At 24.8% G+C, this 12,321-nt stretch overlaps 1 protein-coding gene across 2 annotated transcripts; it reads right to left on the bottom strand.

Annotated features, from left to right (window-relative positions):
* Nucleotides 1-324: 324 nt before the first annotated feature.
* On the bottom strand, nucleotides 325-6,245 carry LOC126899773 (DEAD-box helicase Dbp80-like). 2 transcript variants are annotated; one of them, XM_050674962.1, is made up of 9 exons: nucleotides 6,021-6,245; nucleotides 5,696-5,919; nucleotides 4,642-4,734; nucleotides 3,995-4,097; nucleotides 2,447-2,561; nucleotides 2,201-2,378; nucleotides 1,889-2,126; nucleotides 970-1,132; nucleotides 332-897 (listed from the first exon to the last, which is right to left on the bottom strand). In XM_050674962.1, exons 1-9 carry the CDS (start codon nucleotides 6,039-6,041, stop codon nucleotides 638-640), a joined length of 1,395 nt encoding a protein of 464 aa, XP_050530919.1. In that variant the 5' UTR covers nucleotides 6,042-6,245; the 3' UTR covers nucleotides 332-637. The 2 variants fall into 2 exon arrangements, with proteins under 2 accessions (XP_050530920.1, XP_050530919.1); XM_050674963.1 differs by lacking the exons at nucleotides 5,696-5,919; nucleotides 6,021-6,245 and adding an exon at nucleotides 4,811-4,950 and having other exon boundaries at nucleotides 325-897.
* Between the last annotated feature and the right edge of the window lie 6,076 nt (nucleotides 6,246-12,321).

Here is a 12,321-nt window from a genome sequence, read left to right as displayed (position 1 = left end):
TTTTTATACGGAGTCAAATATAAAATAAAGTAGTGATCTACTTATAACTTATTAATCAAAACTAAGTACTTTTATTGACCAAAGTCAATTTTTCACTAATTAATAAATAACGTATCATTAAGCTTGACCAGGTCATAAATATTAAGAATTAAAAATTTCTTTCATTAAAAAAATTTGAGATTGATATTATGAACACTTTAATTTATTCATGATTTAATATTTGAAAGAATTGGAATACATAATCTAAGTAAAATCTTTTTCTTTTATAATAAAAGTTATTAATAGTTATAAATAAGTCAACATTTCATATAATAGGTTATAAAATAATAACATCAGAGTTACAAACAATCCATAACAAGTATCACTTAATACTAGAGACTAATTAAGCATAGTTTGAAATAAAAATAACACTAAGAATTATGATTTTAATATTACCTAAATGCAATATTGTGAAATATTCATTAATTGTTAAAAAAAAATCAAGTAAGTGTGTAACATTCATCTCTAGAATATAAACATCAAGAAAATTAAAAGAAAATAATAAATTAACAATATTTTCTCAGGTTATAAAATTTAGAATGCAAATTAACTTTAAAATTTTTCAGTAGTATAAAAAAATATTCAGTTTTTTATTCTATTATTCATCTGCACCAAGCTTTTCCATGTCATCAACATTTTCAGTGTTTAAACATTTTATTGTTTTAGAAAAATGCTCTTCTATAAGTCTTAGTAATCTCAAATCTGTTTCACCAGTTATTAGATTAATTGCTATACCTTTTTTTCCAAAACGCCCAGTTCGGCCAATTCTATGTAAATATGTTTCAAAATCTGGTTGTCGACTTACAGTGAGTGGTAAATCAAAATTTATAACAATTGTCACTTGTTCAATATCAATACCTCAATAATAAAATTTATAATCAAAATTATTTAAGATTCAAAACAATTTTTATTTATTTTAACATGCTATACCTCTAGACATTACATTGGTTGTAATTAGTACTTTTTCTTTGCCTTCACGGAATCTGTCCAAAACGCTTATTCTTTGTTGAACAGTGAGTTCTCCAGATAGTAATGACACTGCATGTCCTTGTTCACTCATTTGTTTAACTAACCAAAGCGCCATTTTTTTTGTCTTAAAACAATATAAAATTAAAATATATACATACATAGATAAATTATTGGTCAAATAATAGTAGAATAAACAATGCTATCCTCACATTTAAAAATCAAAAAACACTTGTCTGACATATAATCACCTAATATAAAGAAAAAACTTTAAACTTTTCACAAAATGTGGCAATAAAAAATTAGTTAAACACTATACTGATATGCCATGAATATAATACTACATGGAACAGCTTCAAAATTTAGTTTAAAAGAAACCAACCTCTTAACATATTAGAAATTTAAAAACTTATTAAAAGAATCTGAATTAAAAACAAAATTTAGTTACGGCAATTTAAACACTTATATAATCTTTTTTTTTTTTATATAAAAAACCAAAATGTTAAAGAATGAATATTATTGTAATATTTATTGCTAATGATCTCAACAGCTAAGGCATTTTGTTATTAAAAAAATAATAATTGGTTTTATGTAATTAATCTAACTTTATTAAAAATACTGGTATTATGTCAGATTATTACATATAATTCAATACATACGTTATACTTCATAAGACACTAATTATAATAAATAGATAATTTTTAAAATGCTTATTTAATAAATATTTCAAAAAAGTTTAAAAAAAAAAAACTAGTAATATACTTCTGGACTAGTAAACATTTTTTTATAAATTATTTTAGTAAAATTATAAAATGGTATTTAGACAATATTAAATTATTGCTATCAGTATGTATTTTACGTAAATAAAAAACATTTTAATTACATGGCAAAAAATCATGGCCTGTCCAATGGTAATACCGCCATAAATATTTACTAACGCATTATATTTATCTTCTTTTGTACTACAAGTGACATAATATTGACTAATATTATCAAGGGTTTCTTCTTCTCTTTTTAATCTAATAATAACAGATAGTGGTGCAATTGCATTAGCAAAACTCATCACATCTTCACCATAGGTAGCTGAGAAAAACATCATTTGACATGTATTAGGTAATAGTCTGTAAGTGAAATTATAACAGTTTTATAAAATTTAAATAAGCTACTCTGTTCTTAATTTAAATAATGTTCATACTTTCTTATACGGAAACTCTGATCTTGGTGACCTTGAGTATCCACCATAATATCAGCTTCATCCAAAACAAATACATTAATTTTCTTAGGATCAAAAAATTTATACTTTGTGACCCAATCTAAAACTTTACCAGGAGTACCAACGATTATTTGTTCTTCTAATTTTGAACCCATGACAACTAAAATTAAATATCAATATTTAAAAAGATTCAACCATAATAATACATACATTAAATAAATTACAGACCATCTTCACCCCGGACAGCATATCTTAACTTAATATTGGGACAGTAAGTTGACATTCTAGCTGCAACTTCACCAGTTTGAATGGCTAATTCATATGTAGGAGATAAACATATTACCTAAATAGGATATAAAAATAAAATAAAAATAACAAATGAATAAAGTGAAACACAGTACATAAGTAAAATTTTCAGAGAAGCATAGAAAAGTTAAACATAACATTCTATTCATTTTATTTTTTACACAAACTCATTTATATCTTGATAAATCTTTTTTTTTTAACATTTTTTTAAATTACATTATCGAAATTGATAACATATGAAAATATTTTGGAATTTCTTAATATACAGTGATTATTTTATCATAAATACTTTATTTATTCTATAATTTTTATTTCTAGGCATTTCTCAGCCGCACTCTTTCTCTTACCTAGATATAAAAGTTTTAAACATTTTATTTATAGTCAAGCTCATTTTACTTAAGTGTCTAATATAAACGAAGGACAGGAGAACATACAAGTCATTTATATAGTTTACTGGAACTAGCCTTACAAATACAAGTCCAAACGTTAAATTTCCACACAAAATAGATACTTATTGAGAACATTTTAATTTAATTAAAATGTAATATTGATCCTTTAAAAGTAAATATGAAAAATCTGTAAAAATATAGTGGTATAAATTGCTAAAAGTCCAGCTTCTAAAGCTTTAAATCAAATAAGTGTTAAGAACTTTAAAAAAAAAAAATTTTAATTATATTTTAGTTATTAAAAAAGTGGACGTTATAGTCACTAAGCATGCACTCAGACTTAGTAGTCTATTATGTGCACTCCATACCAAATTTTATGATAAAAATTTATTTATAACCAAAGTGTAAATGTTTAGCTTTACTATTCTCTCTCTTCTTCTTAAAAGTTTCTTTAGTTACATCTCTGCTTTCACAAGATAATTTTGAAAAAGATAAGCCTTTTCAGTTTAGTCAACAACAATACCAATTGGTTTTATTAATCCTAAAATATGCATGTTGACCTTTTTTTCGTTTTTTGGCAAATTATAATTCATCATAGTATCCTACTACTACTATTATCATGGTTCATCTTTAAATGTCTTATTTGTATCATTAAATTTTAAATTATCTGAAAGTCTTCTATGGAATCTCATTGTTTTCACCCTTGCCCTAATAGGTTTTCCTTAATCGGATCTTTAATTTTCATAAAATTATCCATTTTAATGGTATATCCATACTGTTCTGAATAAGCTGAGAAAAATCCATCACGGCAGACCTTGGCACTGTAGTATAACAGTTTTAGTCTGAGTTTTAACTCAGATTAAAAACAATACTTATAAGATTTCTTATATACTGTAAATCAATGTAAATACTTAAAAATAATTTAGCATAGATAAATTTAATATAAAACTCCTGTGAAAAACTGTTTACATTTACTTCATACAAAAAAAATTCATTGTGATAATAATATAATATCAAAAATTGATATTATATTATTATTTTTAATTTATATATATATATATACACACACACACACATATATTACCTGTGGATACTGTAAATCTGGGTTCACTCGACTTAACATAGCTAAAACAAAAGCAGCAGTTTTTCCTGTACCAGATTGTGACTGAGCAATTAAATTTTGTGGACTACATTTAATGTTAAAAATTATGTTAATGAAGTATGTAAAATTTAATAAATTTATAAGTATTGGTTATAATATTTATTAAGGATTGGAATTGTTATTAAATTAATTTTACAATCCACTCTTCTTCAATAAAAATTTAATTATCTTTATTTTTTTTATTAAAATTATCATTAACTTTTAACACACTTCTTAGTTATGCATCGAATCTAAAATTGTAAAGTATTAATAATATCAAATAAAATTTTTATGTAAGCCTAGAATTTAATAGGACATTTATGAAAATATATGTTTTCATCATAAATAGTAATACAATATGTAAAAAAAATAAAAATTAATTATTGAATTTTAATGAAAAATAGTGAAAATGAATAGAAAACTTTTAATAACTAATATTAATTTTGAGTTTTATTATATAAAACTAATTTAAATTATAGAAGGAGATAAAGTTTTCAAAACATCATAAGAATTTATAGTAATTAATATAATAATGATAGCTAAATCTGCTTATATGTAAAAAAAAAACTTGAAAAAGTTTTAAATCTTACGGATTAGCCAAAAGTAATGGCAGTGCCGTTTCTTGAATTTTAGAAGGTGCATTGTATCCCATTTCATAAACTCCTTTTAACAAATTTGGATGCCTAAAAATTAAATAGAATAAATCAGTTTTAGTAATTTATTATTAGTATTGTTAGAAATAAGTACAACTGTAACCACCTATAATAGCTATCATATATGATCACTTGATTATTTGATCTATAGATCATAAGCTATACCACTTATTCTTCTTAAAATAAAGCATTTTTATAAATACAATAAAATTTAGATCAAAAATTTTTTAAAAATAGTTCTAAAACTTTATTTTGGTAAAAAATGATAAAGTAATGAACAAGATAAGCAACAATTTCAAGTGTGAATTATCTCAAATATAATAAAATTTCTAGATAAGCATATGTATTAAACTACTGTATGATTCCTAGTAGGTATGCTCAATTGTATGTTAAGTTGAATTAAAAAACTTTATTTCTAATAAATTTAATTATAATTGTAATATCTAGAAAAATATTTAATACTCTTTTTTAATGGAAATTTTCTGCTTAATGGAAGTGAAAGACCTGTGTTACATGTAATGATAATAATGAATAATTTAATTATATTTTACCAATTAAAATTTCAAACAATATTTTAATCAAATAATAATGAATTAATAATAATCAATAATAGTAAAAATAATGTTACAAGTATATTAATATACATTAGTAAATAATAATAATATATATATAATATTACTTAACACTAATACCGATATAAGTAAACAAGAAAAGAAAATTTGTAATTTAAATTGAAAATTAACATTTATAACTACGATTTAACATGCAATGACTTATTTAGGTTATCAAATTTAATCAAAAATGTTTTTATTGTCATGATTATGGGATAATAGTAATTGAAGTTCAATTCAATAAAATAACACAACAATAAATATCAAATGTTAAAAAACTAATAAATATATAATTAAAGTCATATCTTCACGATTAATGAATTTTGGTAAGAAGTTGATGGTATAATTAAATCAAGACAAATAGACTATTTTAAGCTTACAGTTTGAGAAGTTCAAATGATTTAACAGAATATAAAGGCGAATTTGGATTTCGTCTTTGAATTTCAATATCATATTTTGATGTAATAAGTCCTGTCCGAACTATTTTTTGTAACAAAGACTTTTCTGCAGCTGGTAATTCTTTTTCATCGTCATTATCAAAACAGGTATTCATGTAATGATTGTTTTTTACTTCTTCAAGGTTTTTGAAATGCGAACTATGAAACTAGAATTTTAATAAAACCATAAAAAACATTACTTTTTAAAATGGTTGTTCAAGGGATTCATGAAAATTGAAATAAACTAATAAAATCAGAGAAGACTTACGGAAGAAACAATTGTTTCCATATTTATATGATATTACGTAAAAATGTTTAAAAATAATTTTACTACACTTATTAATTTAATTTTTAATTAATGGAAGCCCACATAAAGGTTTTATGACCACGTGTGATTAATTATCAATAACATTTTAAATTAAATTTTCAACCGTCTGTTCCTGGTAACGAGTAACAGACGTTCTAATGTTCCCAGATATCAAGCAGCCAATCCACTGAAAAAAAACCTTAGTGAACTCAACAAATTTTTTGTTAATATACAGCTGACAATAATTTTTTGTTGGTTAAACAAATACTTTTGTTATTAGAATAAAAAAATTATCAATTAAACAAATATTTTGATTTAGTAACAAAAAAATTTTGACTGTATTCAATATTTCAGTATATATATAGTAGTATTAGATAGTGGCGGCACTGTATAGCAAGTAAAAAATAAAGTAGTAGTAGTAATATAGAAACAAACAGTAGCGAATCGTGAATAACAATCAATTAAAATTATTATTCAGTATAGGCATTAATGAAATAAATAAAACAGATATAAAAAACATACCGTAAACGAGCTAAGCCAACAGTATAGTAACGACCACAAGCTTATTTCTCGTTACCATTTTTCAAATAATGAGACTAATAAAAGACTGATATTTATTTATATTGTATTGTATTTATATTGTATTGTATTTATATTGTAGTTGTCACAATAATACTAATTGTAATTTTAACTATTATTGTATACATTGTAGTGATTAAGTAATGACTTATTTTGTGTGTTTACTACGTGCAATTTAGCCTATATTAATTTGTATTTTGAAATCATAATTTTTTGTTTCCAAATAATACTTTTCACTATAAGAATTTACATATGTACAACTATTTTTTTTAGCTTCGTTTATGTTATATTATTATTGTTAATATGACTTAAATGTGTAAATATTTAAATATTGCAACATAAATATATTATGACTGTATTGTATTACAACAATATATATATTTTATTAACTAGATGATGTGTTCAGTCATTGATTGTTTTAAGATATTTAATCTTATGTTGAAGCATGCTATAGTAAAATTATAAATAAACCTTTATACTATTGTCATAATACAGTAAAATGAAACGAATAATGACGAGCAGGAGGAGGATGATGGATGATGTGGTGCCTGCTGTCTAGGTATTCACGTGCGTGTTGTCGTACAGCAGTCACCGTGCTCGGCTGATACTCCGGGTTAGCTGTGGGTGTCGAAAGGCTGTTGTTATAGGAAGGGAGAATAAGAGTAACACTTAGGTATGAGGTGCAGACGAAGTGCAAGACACAAATACCAGGTGTACGCAAAAGGAGCCCAAAGTATGAGGGGCAGACGAAGTGCAAGACACAAGTACTCTGAAATGTCGAGGAAAAGAGTATATAGGTTAGAAAAGGAATAAACAAAGACTTTACTTTAAACAGTAAGCCGGACAGCGACAACCGAGTACTGAGACTGATGAATGACACAAGGCACTGGAGTCGACTGACCACGATGGTCAGGTCTATTGGGTTTTTATAATAATTAGAACTATTGCCGATTTGGCAATAAATATTATTTGTTAATTCATCAGTCTCAGGCAGCGGATGTGCTGTCTGTATTTTATTAAAATAATTCTCACGATTTTGAAAACGTGACACCATCACACTATATATATATATATATACAGAGTGATTTTTTTTTTTGGTAATCTTTAGTTACACATTATTCTAGAATTATTAACTATGTAATACTTTTTAAGTGTATCCCTTATGCCTTGCAAGGGTGTCAAATTTGTTTTTTTTAATGGGAACACGTATTTTGAATTTAATGTAAATGGTATTTAAATACCATTTACTATTGAATTAAAAATTCAAACATTTTATTAAATTCAAAATATGTGTTCCCATTTAAAAAAACAAAGTTGACACCCTTACAAGGCATAAGGGATGGACATAAAAAGTTTTAAATAGTTAATAATTCAAGAATAATGTATAACTAAAAAAAAAATAAAAAAAGTAAATGTTTAAATTATATTTATTCTACAAGTAATTGAGTGGGTTATGATAAAAAAATCACCTTGTATATGCGGCCGTTTAAAAAAATAAAGTTGATACCCTTATAAGATATAAGGGATAAACATAAAAAATATTGTATAACAGATAAATACATAAATACAACAGGATACATACATAATTAACAGAAGCCAAAAAATATGATTATTTTAATAAAAATTGAGGAGTGGCTAATGTTAAAAGAATCACCTTATAGAATAAGATTGATTTTTTTTTTGAAAAAGTATTTTTTATAGATTAATAGTCAAATCAAAAGCACTATAAGTTTTGAAATATTAGGAACTTTTTTAATTATAAATCTAAGTATAAATAAAATTGCATTGTGAAAAGCTAATTATACTTATAAAAAGAAAACTGAATTAAAACTATTACTTACGCTCTTTTGAAGAAACTTCTAATAAAATATAACAATAATAATAAGAATTAATTTAAAAAATTAAATGTACTGATTTTTTAAGAAGTAGAAATCTTATTATTGTTTCATGATTCAACAAGTAAATTTTAAAGTCATTTACTTTGAAAAGAAATATTGGTAATTTAAAAATTATACTGAACAAAAATTATTTTAATTAATATAGTCTCAAATTTATCACGATAAATAAAAAATTAACAAATTTCATATTACCTGCTCTACACGTATCAAAAAATACACTAATATTGCTGATAATGAAATAACTGTTTTCTGAAAAAATAATTAGAAGTTTTTTTTATGCGTATGTGTTAATTTTTATCAGTCAAATAGGATATATCAGTCGATTTACTATACAGACTAATAAATCTGTTACTAAATGGAAGTCATAAACTATAAAATTAGAAAGACGCTTATTTATTGGGACAAATATATTTACCCAATTAAATATGTGCCACTCTAATTATCAATTCATCTACGAAATGCTAGCCATTTTTGTAATAAAAAACCCAACCTACGGATATACTTACCATTTTTTAATTACTTAAAAGAATTTTGTATTCAAAAATTTTGAACTTTTAAATGTGTAAATAATAATACAGTAAAATTATTGTTTAGATACCAATTGAACTGTATTTTAAATAAAAATGACACATACATATTTATTAGTATCATTCTATTGAAAAGAAATTATAAGTTTAGATGATGGTCTTAAAACAGATGTTATTCACATTTAATTTTAAATTTATTACTTACTTTAAAATGAATAAAAACGAGTTATTTTAAGATACAAAATTATGTCTTCTAAACTAGAAAAAAAAACAAAACTTAAATAAAGTTAATAAATTAATCAATGAAGTTTGAATATTTAATAGAGATTCATTATTGGCTAAATGAAATTTATTTACAAAAAAGAAATTGGCAACGGAATTAATTTTTTTGATGAAGGTATACTAAATTTTTGAAATTTGTAACGTTAAAGGGGAATATGTTCTTTGAATTTTGTATAATATCGATCACGATCATCTGCACCATCGCGATGGTAGTGCTAATGTTAGATCCAGCCGAGGCAGAAAATTATCCACCGTCTATGGTAGACCGTAAACAATCTTTTTGGACTAGACTGCGCAAAGTAAAGAAGGCCTCTCATTCATTTCGAACAAAACCGCTAGCATCCAAAGAAGTTATAATGGCAATGGCTCAGAGAGCGATATATAACCTAGATGTGCAGAACATATCATATGAAGACGATTTATGGGCTCATACTCAAATCAACGCGTCGGCTGTCAAATTAGACAAAGACCTGCGAAATGTAATGATAATGGATCAAATTGTAAACAAGTTCTTTGACAAACTAGAAAAATTAGTTAGCATTTCTCAAGTAAACAATATTTTTGTTATTTTGAAACATATATACACTAATGTACAATAAACAATCCATGTTGTATAGGGTGACTTCATCAGTGAATGAACAGTTGAGATTATTCATCTTTAAAAAGATAAAAAACTCTAAGGACTTAAAAGTTCTTTATTAATTTATATTTTGATGGCACACTCAAAAAGTTAAAAAATATTTGTTCTCTGGAAAATTCTCTAAAATACTAATGTAAAAATTTTTATAATTCACTAACACAAACATTAAAATTAATTATTTTATGTTGTAAATTTCCAGTGAATGAACTGCTGATGACATTTTATCAAAAATTGTGATATTCCAGTAAGATTTAATATAGACGTTATCTTTGTTATAAAAACTACAACTTGTAACTTAATCACTGTAAAAAATGATTTAAAAACTTTCATACGTCAGTATTACATTTTTTATACACGAGTAGTATAATTTTGACATAAAGTATCAAAAATTCGTACAAATGTAACATTTATCAAAAATTTTCCTTACGTTGTGTGTGTTAACTTTCAACACGTATATGTGAAAATTCGGACATTTTTTTAAGAGTGATCAGATTAGACTATTTTTAATTAAACACTCGGTGATGTTCATTCATTGGTAGTATTCATTTTCTAGTAATACTATATAGCTTAATATTAAAAATGACTTATAGACACAAAAATATTTTAAAATCAATTGTTTACTAAATTTTATTATTTACAATCATAATAACAAACAAAGCTAAATATAATATAAATGTCAATATAACTTACCCGACGATTTTATCAAATGCCCTTCCCGAGAAAATTGTCTGAAAGGAACACTGACTAGGTATTCTGTATTGTGATGTAACCAGGATTACTTAATAGTATTTAATGATGTACTTATTAGTGAATTTAGAAAGCGAGATAGGTGCTTTTGAAAAAAATCCTAAATCCTAAAATGTTCTATATACTAAATTAGAGCTTGTGTTCGACGTATATAGTTTGTGTAAATTTCTAATTTGATATTCTTTTGAGAACGAAAATAAATGTAGTAACGGTCCGTAAGTTATTTTCAGTGGGAATAGATATTCGTTTAATAATCAAAATAAAATTTTAACTCTAATATTTATATAGGAGAAAGCTATAGAATGTAACAAAGAGTTAGGTCAAGTTACTGATGCTCGTATGATGTTAGAGACTGAAATTTACAAGCAATCCTTTATTGAAACAGAAAAATACCTGCCAACAAATGCAACGGATATTTGGTATCCAAAACCGAAACCATCGATGCCCCCTCAATGTCTTGTCGAACCTCAACTCAATGACATGATGTTGGACACATTTTCTAAATTTGTTGACGAAAACGTTGAACAAATTAATAAAGAAGAAAATTCGTTGTTTTAAATGAAATTTTATTATTTAAACTTTAAACAGTCGATATTTGAAACTTGATCACGTTTCTACTAGAAGCTCATTTCGGAAATATAGTTTTTGAGTTTTTTGTTCATCGATTCAGTTGATCAAAACCGAAAAAATCCAAAGTCTTTAAAATAAGCTTCGACAAACTATTTGGAAAACTAAAAATAAATTTTAACCAGAAACTTTTAGTTATTCATCCTGTGTATATTAAGAATAAAATATATTAAAATAATGATTATCAATACTAAATAGTTTATTGCAAGTAACAGTCGTGTAGCATGCTATTTAAATAAAATAATCAAATGACCAAGTCATATTTAATATATACTTGTCAAGGACATACAAGACTTAATGTAGTAGGCTTTGCTATGTACTATTTTGAGTGTTCAGTGACTAAATTTTTAAAGAAATGTTAAAAGGGGCAGTTCTTAAGCACTTTAGAGAAACTGTAACCATCTTATAAGCTATGCAGATTAACAAGATACAAATTCCTATAACACATAAGCGTAAGTCTTGGGGGGTTAAAGAAGGTTTAGCCTCATTAAACTTGACGTAGTTCTCTTGACAATTGAAAATAGTATATGTATTGTTACATAAAAAAATTTTTGGAGTGGATATAAAAAATTTGAACTCCCTAAATTTTTCCTTAAATTTACGTCTAAAAATATTGTGTTCTCATGACATGCTTTCATGTTTTTACAAACTGTTATAACTTTATTTGAAATCACTCAATCCTCCAGAATCTATAATCACTTAAAACAAGTTTTCTTATATATTTTTAATAATTTACGGTGCTTTGTCGCATGCAACGTCATCTCTGGAGCGTTTTTTTTATATTGATTTTTTTTGGGGGGATATTCAGCCTTTTATTTATAACTTTGGAAAACGTACAAAATTAAAAAAAAAAATTCTATTTAAAATATATTTTTTAAAGTTATAAAAGATTAAAGTCCAAAGAAATATTTTCGAATAGAAAATTAGGGTGGATTGGTCCCTTAACCTTCCTTTCTTAATAC

The sequence above is a fragment of the Daktulosphaira vitifoliae genome, unplaced genomic scaffold (assembly GCF_025091365.1).
Source record: "Daktulosphaira vitifoliae isolate Bord-2020 unplaced genomic scaffold, ASM2509136v1 Scaffold_2, whole genome shotgun sequence".
NCBI classification, from domain to species: domain Eukaryota; kingdom Metazoa; phylum Arthropoda; class Insecta; order Hemiptera; family Phylloxeridae; genus Daktulosphaira; species Daktulosphaira vitifoliae.
Note: the sequence above shows the minus strand (reverse complement) of the source record. Positions and strands in the feature narration are given on the sequence as shown.